Source organism: Seriola aureovittata, chromosome 17 (genome assembly GCF_021018895.1).
Source record: "Seriola aureovittata isolate HTS-2021-v1 ecotype China chromosome 17, ASM2101889v1, whole genome shotgun sequence".
Lineage (NCBI taxonomy): Eukaryota > Metazoa > Chordata > Actinopteri > Carangiformes > Carangidae > Seriola > Seriola aureovittata.
The window spans coordinates 13,465,927-13,488,184 of record NC_079380.1 but is presented as its reverse complement, the minus strand read 5'-3'; the positions used below and the strand labels follow the sequence as shown (position 1 = coordinate 13,488,184).

The 22,258-nt window shown below is 40.6% G+C and overlaps 2 protein-coding genes and 1 non-coding gene across 8 annotated transcripts; 2 read left to right on the top strand and 1 right to left on the bottom strand.

Annotated features, from left to right (window-relative positions):
- Window positions 1-354: 354 nt before the first annotated feature.
- Window positions 355-5,855, bottom strand: hmox2b (heme oxygenase 2b). 3 transcript variants are annotated; one of them, XM_056401337.1, is made up of 7 exons: window positions 5,740-5,845; window positions 5,002-5,194; window positions 4,223-4,322; window positions 3,985-4,102; window positions 3,320-3,811; window positions 2,748-2,871; window positions 355-2,661 (listed from the first exon to the last, which is right to left on the bottom strand). In XM_056401337.1, exons 3-7 carry the CDS (start codon window positions 4,303-4,305, stop codon window positions 2,534-2,536), a joined length of 945 nt encoding a protein of 314 aa, XP_056257312.1. In that variant the 5' UTR covers window positions 4,306-4,322; window positions 5,002-5,194; window positions 5,740-5,845; the 3' UTR covers window positions 355-2,533. The 3 variants fall into 3 exon arrangements, with proteins under 3 accessions (XP_056257312.1, XP_056257314.1, XP_056257313.1); XM_056401339.1 differs by having other exon boundaries at window positions 4,223-4,318; XM_056401338.1 differs by lacking the exon at window positions 5,002-5,194 and having other exon boundaries at window positions 5,740-5,855.
- Window positions 5,856-9,301: 3,446 nt separating this feature from the next.
- Window positions 9,302-22,258, top strand: LOC130185273 (uncharacterized). Of its 4 annotated transcripts, XR_008830119.1 has the most exons (10): window positions 9,302-9,802; window positions 11,127-11,185; window positions 11,552-12,146; window positions 12,235-12,288; window positions 12,384-12,462; window positions 12,699-12,843; window positions 13,164-13,259; window positions 14,147-14,340; window positions 14,472-18,463; window positions 18,608-22,258. XR_008830119.1 is itself a non-coding variant. In XM_056401648.1 (9 exons), exons 1-9 carry the CDS (start codon window positions 9,699-9,701, stop codon window positions 14,619-14,621), a joined length of 1,449 nt encoding a protein of 482 aa, XP_056257623.1. In that variant the 5' UTR covers window positions 9,302-9,698; the 3' UTR covers window positions 14,622-22,258. The 4 variants fall into 4 exon arrangements, 3 of the variants coding, with proteins under 3 accessions (XP_056257623.1, XP_056257622.1, XP_056257624.1); XM_056401648.1 differs by having other exon boundaries at window positions 14,499-22,258; XM_056401647.1 differs by having other exon boundaries at window positions 14,472-22,258.
- Window positions 10,205-10,278, top strand: trnat-agu (transfer RNA threonine (anticodon AGU)). The gene has a single exon. It is a non-coding gene; the product is annotated as a tRNA-Thr (tRNA).

Below are 22,258 nucleotides of genomic sequence, written 5' to 3'. Positions count from 1 at the left end.
ATATGTTAACCTCATGGTGATGACAGAGGAAAAGTTAGGGGATCACCAAAGCCAGCATGACTCATGTCTGAGTACCATTAATGTCTGCAGATAATGTCATGCTAATCAGTCTAACAGCTGAAATATTTTCAGTCGATTTCATGTCAACCAGTGAATGATATTGTTATTAATATTAATCGGTGATGTAAGTATGTCTTGGCAAATGTGTGGAGGCTTTATGAGTGAGTCTGAAATCTTTCTGTTTGAACAATTTTCAAGACTCCCTCTGCCAGAGGCTTTGTGCCAAGCAACTAATGAAGTATGCATTGAAAATGATTTTAATGTGATTAAAAACACCAGTCCAAACAAATCAGCTTCATTTCAGCATGAACAGGATAACATTTTATTTCACTATAGACAGCACAACATACTCCTGGGTTCTCATTCTCATTCAATGAGAGTACTCTAGCCAGTCACTGATAAAGCTTTGTTCAGATAGATACACAAACGGATCAAGAGCAGGGGTTAAATGAAAATACAAGAGAATTCAAAATCAACGTGAATTAGTCAAGCATTCCTCTTCACGTTAATCTGTAGTGTAATCAATGGCCAGAACTACCTGTGCTCCTGAGATTCAGTATGTCTAAAAATACTGACACATCACACTGTCATCATAAAAATGAAATAAAACATGGACACTACAGGAGTGTATCAGGCAGTCTGTGTGTTATTCCTCCATATGCAACGTATTGTATTGCCATCTTACCGCAACATGAACCTGAGACTCTCAAATACAAAACATATCATCACTTAGGTTGTCATCATGGCTGTGATCAAACAGCTGCACGACAGCTGTTGTCCTGAATGAGCTTCGCTAATAAAGGAATACTGCAAATTCCTATACAGTATGTGTGAATGTGTTGTGCAATACACAGCACAGGAACCTGGTTGAAATGTCATTATCAGCAGGTTTCCCTTGGTACTCCAACAAGTCCAAGGAAAAAAAAAAAAAAAAGACACCACTTGGAACAATAAAGCAAAGTTAATAAAATGTAATTACTGCGTCAGGATAAATATTAAACTTAAATTGCAAAACAGTGCAATTAGACTGCATACACACAGCACAAAGTATTTCTTCTTATCGATGTTGAAAAAACAGAGTTTGCACTACTGGGAGAAAATTTTCCAGCATACTGTATGAGCAACATACAGTATGGATAATGAGTACACAGCTTTAGTGATGGTGCATAATGTTATATCCACAATAAATGGATACATAAACAAGAGCTGAGCTGCTGAAGGACCTGCCTATCACATATTTTGCCTTCTTATAGATGAACTACATTTGTCTAGTACAAAGAATGTAGATAAACCATAAATCTTATTAAAAAACAGAACATTTCCTTTTAAAACAGCTGCAAATCACCTCTGTCCTCATATAGGCTCCTGTGGCAGGTAAAACTGAATCATCAATGAGTCATTCATCTTGGATAGTTGCGCTATGCATGTAAATTGACAACAGGTATTTCCTAAGCAGTGCAAGATGCCCGACCGCATAATTTTGAAACAGAGAAATAATACATTTCAACATGCATCAGCAGACATTCAAATATCTGAAATATGCTTTTTTTTTATTAATCATACACTTGTCAAAGTGTAGGTGTGCTATATCTTGGAAAAAAGCTTTTGATTCCAATCACCTTTCTTGAGGTCATGTATGAATCATGAAATGTGATAATGGATTTTAAAAAATAACATAACCGCAGTGTACTGTCTTTTCACATTATGTTTGGAACTGCAATCAATGTGTATAGGAAAAAATACAGTATATGGGGACACTTTCTAAGTTTACAGTTTCAGTGTTGTATTATTAACTCATACCAAACTTTCACTCCCTGATCAAATTCAGATCTTTCAATTCAAAAATAGAAAGGCAAAAAACCTGCTGTGCTCTTCTATTCATGCACAGCCTCTGCATAGTGTGTTTTAACATGTTTTTACTAAACTAACCCTTAATAAACTTTGATAATACATGTATCATTATTAACTAATGTGTCACTGTAAAGCCAATAACAGTTTATAGATAGGCTGCATTGTTGTGCTGCTGTGTTGCTGTGTCAATCTCCTAGTTTCATTTCAAGTTGGGAGAAAATGTCATTTCACAACATATTAGTTATTCACACATTGTTGAGGTATGACCAAACATACTGGAGGGACAGAGAATGGAGGGATACTGCAAAGGAGGTAGAGAAATAAAACAAACTGGAGGAAAAATTGTAACAAGGTGTACCTTGATGAATGGATGGTTGACATGGTAATGGTTCATAGATCACCTTGTTGGATTTCCATTGATAAGATCCAGGTTTATTTCCTGTCTGTTTCCATCATTACCAAATGAGCAACATTAAATAAAATTAGACCCATAAAGAAAGCTTGTATGAAACTATGAAATGGTCTTCATCTTGTGGAAATTTTCTAGTCTCCTTACTGTCCTTCCGTCTTAATTTTTCCTCCCTCACTCCGACAGCAGCAAAGTGAAAGGCTGAGGGCTGACTCACATCAGATACCATGCAGCCAATCCAGCCAGAGCAGCAAACCAAGTCGCAAACAGAACCTGTCCTGTTGGGTGTCGGAGTATGGCCATGGCGAGTTGACAGGCGTATGCTGTTCCACCCGATGCCGCTGAGGGCACAGAGAACACAAACTTACACAACATCCTCAGAACAATGCCATTTACATGTTATTTACAATCAAGTATAACAACATACCCATTTTGGCAGCATAGTAGGGACATTTGCTGATATCGCCACCCATTGCTCCATGGACAGGCATGCCAGCATCTAAAACATCCTCCTGGATGGTTTTACCGATCTCTTCCAACTCCTCAAACACCTGCCAGCACAAATATATGTAAAGTTACATATACGCTACATTCTAGAAATTGTTCATGGCTAAAATAATCAGACAAGAATGGCTGCTGTTGGCTAATCCAGCAAAGTAACATCATCATTAAAGTATCATAATCATTTATCACACTGATATAAAAATCCATTACTGCCACAAAACAGTTGTGCTAAATGATGTACAACACTTGCCTTAAGTTCTCAAGTTCTGAACAAGACATAATAGATATTACAGATATTAGTTTCCACGGTTTTACAGGTATAGACAATTTCAGTAAATGATCAAAACAGGCACACCAGGCACAAAAGACACACAGAATGAACCTCCTCATCATCACCACCTGGGAACAGATCGCTCCCTAATGTTTCCAAACATAGCTTCCATTTCTTATTTTCTCTACCTCTCTACCTTCCTCTCTGCCTCCAATGCCTCTCACCTCCATGTTGAACTGGAAGGCCTTGACAGCCTCATCCACCAGCCTCTTCTTTGTTTCCATGTCTAGATCCAGTTCGTTCATCCGACTGCGGTACAGCTGCTTGAAAGCTTTGGCACTATGGATGGCATCAAACTGATAGAACTCCAGGCCCTCTCCTGTGGGAGGAAGCTTCAAGGCTCTCTGCGCCACCTTCTTCAGCACCTGGCCCCCAGACAGGTCCCCCATGTAACGGGTATAGGCGTGGGCCACCAGCAGCACTGGGTCGTCCTGCCCTACTTGGTGGATACGGTCCACATATTGCTGGGTGGCCTGGGAGCAGCTGACCTGGCTCTGCCAATCTGGACCATAAAAATACTCGAGGTCACGGGCCAGAGCTTCGTGACGGTGCAGCTCTGCGGGAAAATAAAGAGGGGCAAAGTGGGGATGGTCCTTGTTCCTTTCAATCTCCTCCTCCATGGCTGTGTAAGTGTAGTAGAGTGCCACAGCACCCAGCTGGAGAAGCAAGAAAGAAAAGTTAGAAATTTTGCTTGTCTGGTTTTCCAGATTTCTTTGCTTCTTTTTTACCCACATGTATATTTCATTTATCTACTCACTTTATTTGTTTAGCAAAGCACTCTATAACGTTAAATTGTGAAAATTCTCTCCCTGAGATTCTCCAGACTGACCTTGAAGAGCTCTTTGCGGATGCGTCCCCTGAGGAAATCCTTAACAAACTGGGTGCTCTCAGCCTTTTCATGAACCTCTTTGGTCCCTGCTGCCAGCATCTCAGACAGATCCTCAGGACTGTGGAAAGAAAAGAGAAAAAAGGGATGTACAAAATGTGCTTGATAGAACCACAGCAAGATAATTATTTTGTAATGTTCTTCCACATTGTCCACTGTTTGACGATAACATGGGATTTACCTGAGGTTGTCCTCTTTTTTGTCTTCATACACAGGCCCCGCTCCATTGGACACACTTGTTGTCTCCATCTTCTCTCCTGACATTAGTGGAGTGTTCCTGTCTGCCAATTAATTCACCATAAAAATCAGACAGCAAAGTATTATATCACATTAAATCATATGGCATCAGTCATATTTAAGTTTATTTAAGTTAAGTTTTATTGCACATATGCTACTGAATCTTTAAAAAAAAATGTATTACACTGGCATAGTTTGGCTCAAGGTATATACAACAGTATCTTGTGTAAGATTGTATAATGTATCCTAACTGTTACCCATATTGGTTTCCTTTGGTTTACATCTGTCTCAAATCGTCAACCTACCACGACTGTGTAACTGTTTTCCAGAATACACAATGGAACAGCCTGCAATGTTCCCTGTGGTTCTAGAGGTATGTACAAGTGCATAGGAGTTGTACATCAAAACATCATACAGAAGCAACTGATACAGTACGCTTTACATCACATTACTATATAAACCTTGTCCAGAGCCATGGAGAAAGTACACTCAAGAACATAATTTAGATCAAACACAATAACATTAAATTGCCCATTAGGTCCTTAATATTTAAATTAAAAGCTGTTGACAATGTTCCACTTACTTTCCCTGCATAATTACTTAAAGAAAACACCAGAATCCTTCAAAATTCCCTTCTGATTGTCAGATAACTTAATGCTTATATCCACAAGTAACAGACAGACAAAAAGCTATTATTCAATTACAGTATGTATTAAACCTCACCCAAGTTGCAGCAGTGACCTAATGAGGAAAAGGGGGAGCTGAGACGACCCCACTCCTATTCAATGAAGATGTTGTCCCTGAGATGGTGATGATGGAAGTGATGATGATGATGATGATGATGATGATGATGGTCAAAGGAAAAATGCCTTCTGCCAGTTGATTCAGCTGTTTTAAGACGTTGGCCTTATTTACTCTGAAAGGGAGATAAGGCAATGCGAGAGTGACAGCTGATACAGTCTGGCAGGGGCTGGCATGGTTTACATAGGCTGTAAACAACATCCAGGCTTGAACTACAGGAACACAGCCAAACAAAAGACATCTCACACAACACAGCACAGGCCCTCTGGTGTTTACCAGGAGTCTCACAGAATAACACAGCTAGTTAAACATATAGCTAGCTAAAGATGTATGATGTATGATTGTTTCAGTGACTAAATTCAGGTCAGCTCCATGCTCACGTCCCCTTTTATCGAGATACGAAATAAACGTCTTGCTTTCTTCACCGGACGCTAACGTCCTCTAACTTGCTAGGAGCATCATTTTGACAACAGCTAACTTTACTAGCTAAGTTAGCTAATGGCTATCTAGCATTTCAACAAGCTAACAAACTCGTTTAAGAGTTGACGAGCGGTGTTACAGTGCATTACAGCGTCGACTCGTTTATTCACCTATCAAATTTGGTTTAATATTGCTGGATTACAAGGCTTTGGTATTGTATTGATATTACGCACAACCAACCTTCACCCCACCACTCTGATGTGCGCTTCGTGGAACTACAACTCAAGCTGGAGGTCCAGGACGGAACTGCACGTCCAACTCCGCCCCCAGCCGGCTGCTCGCGGTCAGGTGCTTCTCTACAGAAAGTGCTGAGGACACAAATTCACAACACAAAAGTTTGTACTTCTCACGACACAAGGAACAATATGGAAGCACGTTGCATTTAAAAACGCAACTGCATCAAAATTTCACTATTTCACAGTGATTTCACAGAAATATGCAGAAAAAAACTCATCCTACTTCTGTATACAGTTAATATTTTTAAACGAATTATTTTTACACAATGTAAAAGTACAGTAAACCTACATTTGGAGAAATGTTTATTAATGCATTGGATTTTTAAAAAATACCGATTACTTTTGCTTTGGTGTTTTATGTGTGAATGGTCTTAGATTTATGATATTACAATAGTAGGCTCACTATCGGTATAAGCTTATCATTTTGGAAAGATTTGCTAATTATTCAGTTTTTTAAAAAAGAGGAGTACGACTATTCTAACAATCAAAAATCAAATGTTTAAAGTAAGATATATCATGGAATTTTAGGGAGACTTACATTCAATTACAGTAATAGATGTTTAGCATTATAAAGATAATTACGGTAGTGTAATTTTTAATTGTCATATACTCAGCAAGATATTGAGACAATATGGAGATAATCCTCTAGAGTAAAAAGAATTTTCCTCTAGAATAATATTGTAATAATAATATAATGAATTTGAAGTAAAAATGACATAAAATGGAAATACTCAAGTAGCTACCTCCAAAAATGTACTTGAGTAAATGTACTTTGTTATACTCCACCACTGGCCAGTTTAATTTTTTGTTTTTGTCATATAGTTTACTGGTAATAATCCATCAGGGCACTGTTGTATCTTATTGCATCCTATGTCACTCAACAAGTAAGAAACTACAAAATTATCCCAAGACAAAGAAATAACACCATACCAACAGGTTAGAAGAGAATAACCACCAGATGGCATTCGCACCAAGCAAATGTAATGGTCTGGCAGATTTCACATTTTACTTCTTTTTTGATCTTATTTATAGCCTTGTTCGTAGTTTAACTAATGTTTTACTCAACTATGTTCTTGTTTATAATATGCATGAGCATTTTCTATTTATTCCAAATTGGTGGATGCATTTATTGGCTTCATAACTGATATTATTACTACAGTTAAGTTAAGTAGTTAAGTATTACTACTAGTCAATATCAGTTGTATCCAGAAATCAAGCATTCCTAATGTCTTCCCCATGATATGCATCTTAATCTTTGTTATCCAACAAATCACTTTTTGGCAACACCCTCTATTGCTCTCTAAGGCCATATACTGAAATGATTACAAAGTTGCAGTTCCTACATAACCACAGCATCAGTGTTATCATGCAATTATCTCTATTGTTAAATCAGCTCATCTGTTCTTATTTAATGAAGCGTCAATATAACGCAACCATTTTTTGTACTCTTTCTTCCTTTTCAAAGTAATATCTGAGCACAAACCTAACAAAAAGGAGACTGGAACAGATTAATTGTCTTGTGTCAACACAAGACTTACACTTGGATTTTTCTGAATAAAAGACTGGCTCCCTAAACACTCACAAGATATTTATACAGTTCTTCGGAAATTGTAGGAGGCACCACTATGGAGCCAACATGTAAGGCTCAGTCTCAGTCATACCGTATGTTTGCCTACATATATTAGGCTTGAACACTTGCATTTTCTACATGAGTACTTTACCAGACTTATTATTTATTACAGAGGAGTAAAATAAGTTAAAAGATCAGGAAAGGATCAATTTATCTAATCCTAAGAATTGGAGCATTAAACTGAGGAGTTTGGCATTTTAGGCCTACAGCTAAACTCAATCACAAATGTTCATTGTTCAGTAAAACACATGTGAAGAATTAAAGACACAAGTAAATTATAGGTGTGAGATTTAAAGAGATGAAAGGGAGCAGAGCTGGATCTGGGCATATAATTGTAATGAATAGTCCACTATCTTCACAGAGTATGCCATGAACACAATGCACAATGTACTGTGAACATAATGCACAGAATGCATGCACTGTGTAATTACAAAGAATGCTTCCAGATTAACAGGTGTTTGCCCAGAGTGAGCCCCAAACACAGAGGCAACCACAATCTTACCTTTCTCTCCACAGTTGAATCGTAACATGTTGGTGTGGCCCTCTTGGACAAACAAAACAAGTTTCCCTCATGTTGTCTTGTTTACAACATGCTGTTGGAGCTCTCTGCCAATCACAGATCATAGTTTAATAATCATTTTGCAGGTGGTTTTGTGTACATATGATTCATACATGCTGTTCATGAATTATGTATACATAATGTAGGTTAATTGTTTGTGTTGCTGCGCAAATTTGTCCATTAGTGTATGACTGAATGTAATGTGTGTTTTATATATGAGTATATTGATTGTGCCGAAGTGTGTGTGTGTGTGTGTGTGTGTGTGTGTGTCCGATATTAGTCTGGCAGCAGACAGCAGTGTCAGATGCCTGGTTGGCGGGGCAGCTGAGTGCCCTCCCTACCCCCAACCGCCATCACTCTGCTACTGAGGCCAGGAGGCTGGTGGTAGAGGTGGGGGGGTGGGGGGGGTGGCAGGGTGGCAAGCTGTTGCAATTACATTAAATTGCTTTGGGAAGTGCCACTGTGCAACTGCTGCAGTTCAATAAGGGAGGAGGGGGATTTTGGTCTAAAGACTCTCATGGGGGAAGGATTGAAAAAATTCATAGCCTCTTAGATGGTAATTTGTCCAAGACAATTTATTTATTGTCAAAATATACATGAGAGCCATAAAAACAAACCATGTTCACTCTCATGAATGATTTTTTTTACTTTTTTTTAATTTTTTTTATGCCACTTTGTTTGTCTGGTCTGCTGAGGACTCCACACATGGTTTCAGTGTGCTGCTGACTTTCAAATGCTACATCAAAAACACATAACATATCTCATAGGAAATGCAGGTGATCGCTCATTGACATAGCAACAGGGATCTACATCTTTGGCTGTTTTTATAATGTTACTTAAAGCAGCAAATCAACAACAGATTGGCCAAAAGTTAGTCATATCCTGTCTCTGTTTCCTCTCGCAAAATTTTAATAACTGTCACTATAGGGGCAACAGTTTTACAAAACTATAAATGTAAAAAGGCTACTTGGGAACGTAATTATAAATTTAATGAACCTTGTTGTTGAAATAATAAACAGCACTCATTAAAGTCATAATTTGCAGTTGGTAATTCAGATAATTTAGGGCCTACTATTACACATTTATGAGTCAAGTTAATGAGGAGGATTTGAAAATGGGTGCAAGTAGAGTCTTCACAGTGGTTTCTTTTTTCTCATCCTTCTCTCTGATGGTAAGTCACTGAATTTGAACATGCAATGATTATTAAGCCTAAAAAGTGAAATAAATAAATCCCCCTTTTAAAGCCTTGTTGTGGCAACATGAAGGAACAACGTCCTCGTCCTTCGTAGCTATGCCATTTCTCGCGAGAACTGACAACTTCGTTGTAGCGACTAAGCCACAAAGTTTTAACTGTCTTTGTTATTGTACGTAGCTAGTTGAAAACAAATAGGTCATTTAATTTGTTCGCACAAGGTAGATGGGTCTTATTGTGATAATTAGCTTCTTGAACATTTGCACACAGCTTTACGTTGACTCTGCTGGCACTAAGAAAGAAATGTGACTTCCGCATCCGTTTATTTCGATTTCGCGGGTCAGCACGAAATAGCTCGCGTTAAACTGTTCGTATGGAAATGAAACAACGATATATTCCACACACTTTTGAGAGATTTTGTGTTAATTCAGTGTTTCAATCGATAGTTTAACAGTTAATCATTTCTTGCGTGTTTTCACGGCAGACAAATAAAGTCAAAGTAGAGACAATCAAGACACAAGCATGTCAGTGCTGTCCGTGGTTGAGCAAGCTATCAAGTCATGCAAAGCTGAACAAGAGAAGATCAATGACAGTATTCAGCTCTACAGAGAAATATTACAGACCTTGTAAGTACTGTACATCTCATTAACCCCACCGTTTTATCACAGCTTTCACTCGTGAAACTACTGTCTCTTTTACGTAGGAACATAAACTCATTTTAACTTTACAATTACCAAACAATGTTCTTATCAAAGAACACTTATTCATGTAAGTTAATGTATTAATATGTGCATGCAAAATATGTAATCGGTGTTGATATCTGATCTTATGTCTTCTTAGACACAGTCTGTGCCTCTTGTACCTTTCATGCAAACTGGGGCTAATACACTCTGAAACAGGCACTGAAGTCAAGGCGATCAAACGTAATGATTTACTCGTATGCGGTTCCTTGTCAAATCATTGAAAGTATTTGTTCCTATCACCAAGAAAGTGATAACTTGAACATCTGCGTATAAGGGCAACTATCTGGCGCTGTGGCTTAGTTGGTTAAAGCGCCTGTCTAGTAAACAGGAGATCCTGGGTTCGAATCCCAGCAGTGCCTTTTCCACCACTAACTCGTTTCACTTTCGTCACTGAAAACCACAGGGACAAATGCAGTGATAGCTATGGACATGTGCAAGATGAATAAACAAAAAGACAGATTTGTCTAGAACCACATCTAAAATGAAGTTTTTGGCAAGGCCCATTGTACTGTCCAATATTTTTCTGCAGTACTGTGCAAAAGTTTTAGGCACTAAAAGTAAACTAGGATGCTTTCAAAAATGATTCCATGATTCTGATTATTATTATCAGAAAATCTGCCAGTTATTTTCTCAATTAATAAATTAATTGTTCGGTCTATAAAACATCAGAAAAAGCAAAAAAATATGTTGTCCTGGAGTACTTTATCATATGATCAAATATCTTGTTTTGTCTGACAAACAGTCCTCAGCCCAAAAATATTCAATTTACTATATTGTAAGATTGAGAAAAGCAGCAAGCCTGGAACCACCAAATTTTGGGCATTTCTGTTGACAAAAGACTTTTAACAATTTATCAATTATCAAAGTAGCTGTTGATGTTTTTTTGCCAATGACTAACCAATAAATCATTGTAGCTCTAAGTTTGTGTCACCATCAAGTAGCTATATCCACCAGAGATCACTGATAAGATTATTTTGTCAACTTAATTTTTAATTTTTCATGTATCAATTGATATATTGTAACATTGGATTTTTAAGCTCTCACATATTGATATCAATATTGGCATCAAAAACCCACAATAAACACCTAGGCTGTGCATATGTTATTTTCTATTATACATTATATACTGCTGTTGCTCAAATTTGCTTAATTATGCTCCTCTTGGTTAATTTGAGTCTGTAGTCACATGGAGGTTTTTTTCCCACAGAACACCACAACCCAAGAAGGACTCTGAGGAATCTGAAGGTGCAGATGCTGCTGCTACAGGTAATTAAAAAAAAAAAAAGAAAAAATAACATGTATCATTATAAAGAAAAAATCATTTTCACATCTTTGGTTAATGTAGTCAATTAGAGAGAGATGAGGGCAGTCATGTATAATGTTATGACTGTACCTGTTTTAAATAGTAACACTTCTCTCTTTCATGCCTTGGGTCCTATTTAATAGTGCTATTCATAAAGGTTATAAATTAACAATGCATGTTCTTAAATTACTATATATTAACTACTCCATCCTTCCAATTATGGCCAGGTCTCTCCTGTAAAAGAGATAATAAATCTAAAGAGACTTTCTGGTTAAACATAGGTTAAATAACTAAACTGTAACCACTTGTTTCTATGCTGCTATCTTCAGACACAAATACCTTACCAGGGGAGAAGGAAGATATAGAATTGCTGGAGCGAGTACTGGAGAAAGCCCTGTGGGTCCGCACTGGCTCGGGAGCATCTAAAAAAGACCCAGACAGAAACAAGCAATCTGGACCTCGAAAGGAACCAGGCATTTCAGTTTTCACATCAAAAGGTGTAACACAGTCATCTGCACTGTCTAAAGGAAGTGATTTGACCATCAGATCAACCTCTAAATCTGCCAGTCTTGACAGAAAAGAGCACAAAAAACCTGGATCTTCACTATCTTCCTCACTAGGCGCAAGACCTTCAACTAGCAACAATCCTAGACAGTCCAAAACCACAAATAATAGAGGCACAATCCAGAAGCATCCTGTCTCATCAGCTGCGGCTGTGCATCACCAGGCAACTAGGAAATTGCAGCAGGCTGGTTCAGCATCTGGCTCTCTTGATCGCTCTAAAAAAAAGACTGTTAAAAGCAGCATGCTGAGTGTTGAAAACCTGGGAGAGGCTGCAGCTATCCCAACACCTTCTTCAAATAACGCAGTGCCTTTCTCACACACAGATGAGTCTGGAGCTCATAGCTTGCTTCAACACACTAGGTATATTTTTACATAAGTGGACAACCATGCTTTGTCAGTCTCAGTTGGAAGAGGTGAGTTAATTCAGTTTGCCTTTGTTTTATGGCAGGATACCTTCGGAGCAGACAACAAAGTGGAAATCTGTAAGAAACAAACAAAACAGGTAACCAAAATCAGTCTGTTCATTTTGTGAAAATACTACACTTTATTCCACTGTTTTGCTTTTGTACTAAGTTTCTTTCTCCACATTATCTTTAGGTTGTGGGACAAAGTTATGGCTCTGCAAAGGAAACCTGTGCCAGGGAGGAGTCACTTCATGGAGAGAATGAGAGCTACGGTATCCTTCCTTTTCCTAGTGGAGCCCATGAAAATGGGCTGGAAAGCCTCAGACATGTTTTCCATGCTGTAATGTTGAGCTTGAGAATATAATCGGTTTGAATTCCATGCTTAGTGATACCCAGCTATAGCAATTTAGCATGTCTTTGAACAAATCTGAGTAATACACTTTGATTTCTCAAAACGGCTTGGGTATCCAATGTTTCGTCCTTGACCATGTCCCTCTGATCCCTCTAGTTCCCCAAGGATTGGCCGTGTGGCAGCCCAGATCAGACCAGGGCTCTGGTCGACAGGCTGACTCACCAAGGGCATGACCTCATCCAGCACTGTCAGACAATGGAGCTTCTGGCCAAGGTGACTCCAGAAACGGCCACAGAGCAGGGTGAATAACACATGCAAACACACACAGTTAGGAGCAGAGGAATGTGGAAAAATGAAATAGATCGATGACACAATTGTGTGGGTGAGAAGATGATAATTTGGGAAGAAACTGCACAGGGAGTTGGCAGGAAGTGACTGTGAGACCCCCCCACTGAGCATTTGAAGATTTTCTGTAATTGTAAAAATAACAGTTACTGCAAACATGAAACTAATTAACATAGTGGAATTAAAGTAAAGAAATCCAGTTGCCTCCGCTGTAACAGTGCTTGTAGTTTAACTGAAGGTTTTCTTTTTTTTAAATGATCATTTCTGTCTATGCAGGTGGTAAGAAAAACAAGTATGACTCCTACATGACACTTGAAAGGTTGCAAATGACTGCAGCAGAGCTCCAGAACTTTGCAGACCAAGTGAAACAAGGTAGGAATCCCGTTTCACCATCACATAATCTACCTTTTCAAACTATGCATTTCCTCCTAAACAAATTACATGTCAGCGTGACTGTTTATGAGCAGGAAAAAAACCATTATTTAAACGATTTATTCCACCTCACAGAATTGCATAATAAAAAAGACATTGGTGGAGTTATCATGACCCTGTGTTTGACTCCGATTACCACGCTGTGTTTGAATGACCATGTCTGGGTGTCAGGGTATCACTCACTCAGCACCTACAGTATGTTAGAATTTCCATCACCTCCAATGATACAATTATAATGAAGCTGACTGCCCTGAGAATTTCCATTCGCATTACTCAAATGACCATGTCACCTTCAGCAGGGAGTTTTGTTTATGTTTACCACTCATAGCTCCAGTGCAGCAAAAGTATGTTGCTAAAGCCAGTGTGAGAGATATTTTCCAGTCATTTGTAACTCCTTGCTTAGTCCACACACCTCCATCTGATGTTGTGACTATATGCATCCAATCTAGCATCTCACATCCAATATTCAGTAAGTATTTTATTTCCGAGCGCTTTATTTTCCAGAGAGGGATTTATCGTTTATTGAATTTTAACAGCATTTGAAAAATGATTGAGATGAACATAGCGTGCTAACGAGCTAATGCGGCCTCTCCATCTTGGCATATGGAAAATGAAAACAGAGCTGCAGTGAAACCTCAGTGTCAGATCAGTACTTTCCTTGGCCTCGACAGATCCCCTTCCCTGTGACGGTGGGGTTTTAAAGCTGTCTATCCTGACGTGGCTAGGCAAGGGCCTAGCTATTTAAAGCTGAAGCAGCGGAGCAGAAAAACGTTTTAGGGTACGGTTGCTCACGCTTACAGTCTAAAAATAACTGTATTTTCCGTTAGAGTCGGAAGCATGGGATCGATGGAGGCCAGTGGGAGGTTGTCTTTGCCCAACTGGGGCAAATGGTGTGTGGGAAGATGGGATGATCGCACCCCTGCCCCTCACTGTAACATACACAACAGAGGCAGACCTCCGAGAGCTGGAGAGGCTGAGGATGCAGGTGGCACTGCTGCAACAGGAGATTAACCTCGAGCAGGTACGGGCTGTATTCTTCAACCAGCTAATAAATTATAAATATATCATACACTTGATCGTGCTAATCTGTGGAGTAGTACTCATTAACTACTAAGAAATAATGTGCTGACAGTCTTTTCTTCTATGTGACAGGCTCTGTTGGACACTCTTTCCCCACAGCTCTCATCTATAGCACCTGGGCCTGGACATCCCAACGCCAGTGTGCTGAGAGACATGTACTCTCTGCTGGGTGAAGGAGGGGAGCGTTTCCCTGCCATTGTCCAGGACTCTGAGCCTGATTGAACACAGAACATACAGTATTACACTGAATTACCAGTTTATGAGGTACTCCATCCTACACCATTTGCATACATAAGAGAAATGAAACACCTCTCAGTATAATCCAGTCCAGTGCAATACCAGTTGGATCATACCACTCTGACACTATCAATTAAAGACGAAGAAGTTCACAAAAATAATATTAATTGCAGGACCATTACATTGGATTGCTTAAGACTAAAGAGGTGTTCTTAATAAAGTGGTAACTCAAATTTATATTTGTCCGTGAATCAAAATCCCAGTCATTATTGTGAAGAATCCGTTTTTAGTGTGCTGTGATAGTAATAACTTGAAAGTCTGACTGAAAGAAACCTAAGATTGTGATTGTTTATCATCTTTGTTAATGTTGTTTCTGACTGAAGTGCTGTACTTACAATTTTGGCATTGTCCTATGAAAATGTTTTCAGGTTTGTGACAAAGCATTTTTCAGACAATCTAATGGGTTTTAAAATGGTTTATTTATCTTTGTAAGCAAGAAAATTTCAACTCGTAAAGAAACAAGTAACCCTTCTATTTATCTGAAATATTCAAAGTCGCCAATGTTGGAGAGACGTGGTTTTCATCGGAGAGCATCGAATTATAAATGTTGACATAAATCTATATGGCAACACATTTGCTACATGATATCTGCATGTGTTTTATGGTCTGTAATTTCAGTTGGTCTTCTCATAAATATTTTGAACATCATAGGTTTTTTTCTAATGGTTCAATGCTATTATTATGTTTTAATGATATTTCATTTCATATTTCTACTACATAACAATTAATACTTAGAGTAATATGTAATGGAAAAGCTTGCCCAGGAGTCACTAATGGAGTCTTCCAGCAGGTGGCACCCAACTCACAGAAGAAGTGACGACAGAACTCACTAGCAGATGACTAATTCTTAACCACTTGTTGAGTTATTACTATTGCATCAAAATGAGTCAGTTTTTTTTATTTTTCTCACTATAGTATTTCTCCATATGATGTGTTTGTATCTATGCTGGGCTTTTATAATCTGGCATACAGTGAATGATGGAGAACATATGGGGCCAATACTGCGTCTCCGTGATCTGTGAAAATTGGTAATCATGTTTTTGCGCATCCCAAATGTAATGTGAGGGCGTATGTGAGATGCAGGAGGGCTTGGAGAGGCCGAAAAGGTTCGTGCCCACAGATGACGTGTGGATGGCACGGCCTGTGCCAGACTGGGCGACAGGTGGCGCTGGGTTCACACAGCAGGACGTGGGTGTTTGAGCCCTGCTGCACCAACCCTCATGTACACACAAACCGCGAGGACTTGCACACCCAAAGCTGGCTGAGTCACAGAGACAATGCACTTGGGGGCCCGGCTCCCTGTATGCTACAAGCTGGAAATGGATTGATTCCCTGAATAGAAGAAGAGTAAAAAGAAGAGTATAAAAGGGAGAGGACTATGTCAACCTCAGATTGTCTGTTACCTGTATCTCAAACAACAGGAGCGCATTAATTCAAACCACTGCTCCTGACTTAACTGAAACATACGAAAGCATGTTCACAAAGCTTCCTCTGTTCCAACACCATCAGTTTCTCTCCACTCATGGACTTAAGCCAAGTCATCTGTATGGGACTGTAGCAACGTGCTGCAGGCTTCTGGTCTGTCCATACAGTCTTGGATCAGTCTGTGTGAAAGGAGTAAAGGAGGAGGCAGGGATGCATCTTTGAGATAACGTCAACACCACACAAAGGGCCCAGTGGGAGTGGCGCCTACGCAACTCAGCCTTCCTGTGACCTGCATACATCAGCTGCTGCCTGGTTCTGGCTGTCACCAATGGACCTTTTCCACTCCCACCAGCATGGCCCGGCCCTGCCCAGGTTACCCATGTCTCACGCCTCTGTTCCATATTTCTCACTCCTTTTGTCACATAATGGAAGATCCAAAGAAATTTTACTTTCCACGGAAGAAGCTTCGTTCTCTTTCCCATGTCAGCACTGCTGTATGTCACACACACATTCTCACACAGAGCGCGACAGTGTTGAATAGCCTCTTCTTTGTCATACACATTCCTTCCTACTTGTTCACTTTTTTTTACCCTTTTCATTTACACTCTTTGTCTTTAGCCTTAGTTCACTCGAACACTGGAGTCCAAGTACAAATCCACAGAAACCGAACAGTGCTACCAAGAATCCACTTCTCTCCTTCAAATGCTTATTGCTCTTGAGCATCTCTTTTCTCTTGCACCCAAGCCCTCGCAAACACATTCCTCCCTTTCCCTCTTTCACTCCTCTTTTATTCATCTACAGTTCTGTTACCGATTGAGCTACAGCAGAGATTCTTAAATCAGTATGATCATCAGTTAGGCTACAGTGGGGTTTATTGTTTGATTTTTCTCCACCATTCATCCGGTCTAAAGACAACTCCCTCTATCCAGTTGTCTTTTCTGTAAAGGCAAAGAATACAGTTGTCCTCTGCAGACAGAGGCATGTTAAGCATTTATATGAGAGCATTAGCTATCTCTTAATCTGATAATGTGTGGCTTGTGGGCTTTAAAGAGCAACAGTCCTTTCATTTAATTATGAGGGAAAAACCTGTTGCTAAGCTGAAGTCATGCAGGTGTTTTATAAATACATAGAGATGTTTTTAAAACCCATAATCAAAACTTACTGGTTGCTGTGTTGTTCATCACCCACATCTTTGCTCTTTTGACACCCAATACGTCATGGACCATGGTCTAAATCTTTTTAGGGGCTAAAACTTTCATCTTTATCAAAGAGGCCTGTTGTCTCATTACACATGTTCAACCTTAAATACGCTTGTAACCTCAGTTTGCTTTCCCTACAATTGTACGTAATGACACATTTCTACTATAAATATTAAGTTCACAGCTTTCAGTTTTCAAAAAAGCGTGGAAAGAAGAAAAAGAAAATAATATGTTGCCATAGTAAATTCAGTAATGCCTGAAGATAAAAAACATAGACATTCAGCTGTGCACACACTTTTATCCTTCCTAACATGGCTTTTCCGATCTGGGGGAGTAAGATTAGTGAGTTTAGGAGAGAGAGCTTTCTTGATTGATTTTCTTCGATCATACAGGGGGATTAATTATTACTAGGTTGCTTTTCATTCAGAAAGGACTGGCAGCAGCAGTGTATGTGGGTGGGAAATTAGTGGGGGCTGTTTGAGTGTCACATGTGGACATGCTCATTAGTGTACTTACTCTTTCATTATAGAATAAATGTCGTCCTACAAATCAGTGTCTTCAGGTGACACATGCACTGTGTGGGTGGCCGTAGGGTCTCTGTTTGATGTTGATGTCCACGCAAGATCTATTGAGGTGCAATGGGAGCACTATTACTGTGTAATAGCCGTATGGAGGCGAGGTTGCCGTGTGGGATGAGTATGGAGAAAGAAGCTTTCCAATCTGATATACTGAGGGATTCCCCTCTCTCCTCTGATTTCTAGACAGCAGCAGGTTCGTTTATTACCCAGGGGGGGCTTTTATATTGCAGGAAAACAAAAAAACAGCAGCAACCACGACAAAAAAGGCTGCAATTGGGAGGCGGTGATGGGGAGATGAAGGCAAGAGGGAGCAGTTAACTCTTCTCCCCTCCCCCTTCCTGTGCTACATCAACCCCTATTCTCCCAGTTTCAATGTTTGACGTCACACAAAATAAGACCAATCAGAGCACTTGGACTTCCCCATTTTTCCTCCCTTGCTCCTCCCCTTCTGGTCCTTTATATATCCCCCATCACTATGTTCAGCAGAGTGTACAATGTGCTGCCAGAGAGCCAACAGACAGTGTACAGAGAAACAGCCAGAGAGGGAGGGAGAGAAGGGGAAAGTGTGAGTGGATTTCAGCGCTGACTTAGAAGCCTTCATCTGACACACTCCAGCCATTCCCGCTCCAGTCATTTCTCCGGTCTCATATAGACCTCCTTCTCCTTTCTCTCTTTCTCTGCCTTTGTCTGTCTCTCTCTGTTTCTCCAGGCCAGAGCTGACTACAAACGTGATCCAAGAGGCAGCCTGGGTTCGGGATCCATCAGCCCACACCATCAGGATGGGCTGCACAACCGGCCACCTGGCATGCCAACCTCAACCCCAGACCAGCTCGGGGCAGGAGGGTCAGGCCCTGGAGGCTGGTGGCGCCAAAGTCCCTGACGTGCTCTCCTCTCTGGAGCGTCTGTCCCAGGCCACTGGAGGCATGGAGAAGTCCTGCTACCGCTGCATTTTTCCCTTTGGAATCATCTCTTTGGTCATTGGTGTAGCAGGAACGGGGGTGACATACACCTACAATGACCTGCCTCAGACTAAAGTGGTGTCAGTGGTGTTACTTGTCATGGGTCTTTTGCTGTTGCTGATGGCCACTGCCTGTTGGACTGTCCATAAGAAGAAGAGAAGGAAAAAGAAAGAGGGAGGTTCATTTACCTCTGAGCAGTGTCCCCTGTGAAGCACATGGGGAAAACAACAACTCTAAAGTAGAGACATACCCAGGGCCGGGAGCTCAAGGGTTGGCTAAAGAAGCCACCACTTCTCCTCCTCCCTGTGCCAAATCCCCTCTATTCTTTATCACAAACTTTGGCTCAGCTCATACTGAAGAGGGCTGAGAAATCGTAGAGAATGGAAGGACAGATAGACAGGACGCTGAGGATCTGTTTAGTCTGTAAGGTTTGGACCATTTTGGATTGGCACAGAGGGATCACCAACGCCTCACACGCTCTTTTATCATCAGACAGCAGGTGTCCAGTGTCAAAACAACCTCAGAGGGGAGACACACACAAATATGCACTGCACACTGCATGCATATTTACACGCACGGATACATAGCCCCTTGCAATCCTCACTCACATATGCACAAGCAGTCCCAGTGTGAGCTTGCGCAGACACCTAACACGCTATGCAGAGCTGCTGCTGGAGTCAATGCTGGCGTCACTAGGCACGTCAGTCACAGCATTCCTTCTGCCAGGACAGGTGACTCTCCAAGAGGCCAGAAGTGGGCCAAAGATGGCAACCCGATACCCAGCCGAAAGAGCAGCGCACCCGCGTCAGCGGCCAGCGTCATTCACTCGTCCTGTGACACCGCAGCAATGTGTTGGGGGCTTTTTTTACGCAATGGGAGAGTGGAACTTGAGTCCAGCAGGATCTTGCTGGCATCTGTGTGGACGGTGAGCTGGAGAGGGCAGAGGACCTGCAGGGGAAGTGGAAGTTTTTTGTCTGTGCTCAAATAAAGATTCTGGTGAACTACAAAGGAAACAAAGATTTGCACATATGGCCATGTCCATGCCAAGAAAGAGAATCTTTTATTTAAGTAACATACTCTTCAGGGCCTTTTGTAGCTTCAGTTCCATGTTACAAAGGAGTGTGGCATTGACTTTCTGACTGACTGATTGCCCCCCTGTCAATGTGCGAGCATTTACGCCCCGGCCTTGTGTCTACGTGGGGCACCCCAACTCCACACAGGGCAGGCCAGGATTATTGAAGGACACTGCCCGAGGGGACATGCCACTGCAGGGACACTTTGACTGATCCTGCTCCCCTGTGGCCCCTCCCGCTTAGTGCCTTGAGCAAGCACTCATGGAAAAAGGCTCTGTCGCATTCCCCGTTTCCATCTGAACTCCTGACAATTTCCCCCCTTGCTCTCTTTTTCTTTCTCTCTTTATCCCAACAACACTCTCCTCATCCATCCCATATTCCATCCTACATCCCCGGATTTTGACTTAATCCATCTCATTTCCCCCTTGTGATATAGCCCAGGAGATAGTGTCTACAGCCACTCTTAAACTTAAATGTAACCCCACTCCATAGACATTTAATTTGCTCTCTGTACCAAAGAAAGTGGATCATTCTTAATAGTAGAAAGCATATTTACTGAGAGTGACTGTGTCAGTCTGAAAATATGGTACAAGGCTGTGCTCTTTTGAATACTGATTACTGTTTTTGCTCTAAGTGACGCTGGGGTTTCCCTTTCCTATGCTTTTTCTTTCTGAGAGAGCTGGTGAATGTAGCTGCACTCAGCTCCACAGCTGTGAATAGGTGCTTTCTGTGGGCGTGTGGTCTCACAGGATGAGATACACAATGGCATTTTATTCTTGTCTTAAACATTCTTTTTTCTGTCACTGAATGTAACGTGAGATGGAAAACCGTAGAAAGAGAAAGCGCAATGTATAGAATGTATAGAAACAGAAAGGAGTCTAGACTGGTAGTCTCAATGTGAAGGACTGTGGACTAGCACTCCTCCCTGGCTACCAGACTAGTGACGCTTGCTGCAGAGTAAAATGTGTCTATGCATTCAGAGGTAGCAGTTAACACACAATGCCAAAGACTGTCCTGAAGGCCAGCTTGCCAATTACAAGGCTGCAATTGCCTGCCTGCTTCAATAGACATCCAGCGGATCAGTCCATTCTCCCACCTTTTTGCAGCTCAGTGTGCACTTAGATGTTCTGTTGCATACTGATTGTCAGCCAATCTCTGCTAGTTTAAAGGGGAAGGAAGGGAAGACGGAAGAAATAAGGAGGTAATGGTGGAAGACAAGAGCAGAACCCGCAAAGTCATTCCTTTCACTTTTATGTAGAAGGAGGGAGCCATCCCTGTGGTTAGATTGGAGTCAACCATCATGAACAGAGCAGTACTATTCTTAGGGGATATGATGCGTTACTGGCAACAGCAGTGAAAATGCAGAGTTAACTGGATGTGGAGGCTTTTGTGAGCCTTTTTCTACTGTCAAAGTTTTTTTTTAGCTCAGAGCAGTGGTATCCTCTGAATGGAGAGATGAGAAAGAAGCCCTAGGATTACGTTACATTAGATTATTGCAATGAAAACATAGCAGGCTGTCTCAATTCTCTATCCTTCTATCTATCTAACTGTCCGTCTGTCTCTGCTATCTTCAGACCTGTTCACTTGGGTTAGCGTTTGCTGTAGTCAGAGGGCTGTAGATGGTTGTAGATGTAGATGGAACATTGACAAAATCATCAGGTGAGCAGTGTTTAAGAATCTATGACAGAAAAGCTGTTGATGCAAATAATCTTCTGTCTGTGGTTGATATTTCCTCTGTTAGTGCTGCCTAGCCACATATGTGATGTTTTTTTTCTCAGAGAAAGAGGTTTTGTGGCACAGTCATCCAAAGGCCGAGAGAAAGAAAGAGAGTAGGAGGGTGAGAAAAAGAGCGAGCAAAAAAGCTCATGAAGTGAAGTACACACACTTTTACTCTGCCCTGAACTTTGGCTTGTGTATCAATGCAATTTTCACATGTATAGTACACATTTTACTATGTAGTACATTGTAGTTGCATAGTTGTACTTGCTAATTTTCAAACTATATTGTGTCAGTGTATTGTCACTCAAAAATTGATGGCAGGTGACCAGAATAAGTTTGTTAGAGATGTGAAGTGATTTCCCCTCTGCCTTCTCAAAAATAAAAGGGAAAATCTACCTCTCTGCTGTGTGGGAAATATGTCCCTCACCCAGTAGACAGCCACGCTGTCTGCCAATGCTGTTTGTCACTCCAGTGAGTGACACAAATTATGTTTGTTTGCGTGCCCTCTAATATTTGGTGCTGTATATATGACTATTTTATATTTGTACTGTATATTTCTACGTATATGTAAATTTTAACTTCTGTATTAAATAAATGTAATGTAAACAC

What these genes read in the sequence shown, in the direction of transcription:
- LOC130185273 (XM_056401647.1), top strand. Translation starts at nt 9,699, where the DNA reads ATGTCAGTGCTGTCCGTGGTTGAGCAAGCTATCAAGTCATGCAAAGCT. An exon ending in AGAGAAATATTACAGACCTT is followed by an intron (nt 9,803 to 11,126) that starts GTAAGTACTGTA and finishes TTTTTCCCACAG; the next exon opens with AACACCACAACCCAAGAAGG. An exon ending in AGAAACGGCCACAGAGCAGG is followed by an intron (nt 12,844 to 13,163) that starts GTGAATAACACA and finishes CTGTCTATGCAG; the next exon opens with GTGGTAAGAAAAACAAGTAT.
- hmox2b (XM_056401338.1), bottom strand. Translation starts at nt 4,305, where the DNA reads ATGTCAGGAGAGAAGATGGAGACAACAAGTGTGTCCAATGGAGCGGGG. An exon ending in TCCGCAAAGAGCTCTTCAAG is followed by an intron (nt 3,812 to 3,984) that starts GTCAGTCTGGAG and finishes TTGCTTCTCCAG; the next exon opens with CTGGGTGCTGTGGCACTCTA. An exon ending in CCTTCCAGTTCAACATGGAG is followed by an intron (nt 2,872 to 3,319) that starts GTGAGAGGCATT and finishes TTGTGCTGGCAG; the next exon opens with GTGTTTGAGGAGTTGGAAGA.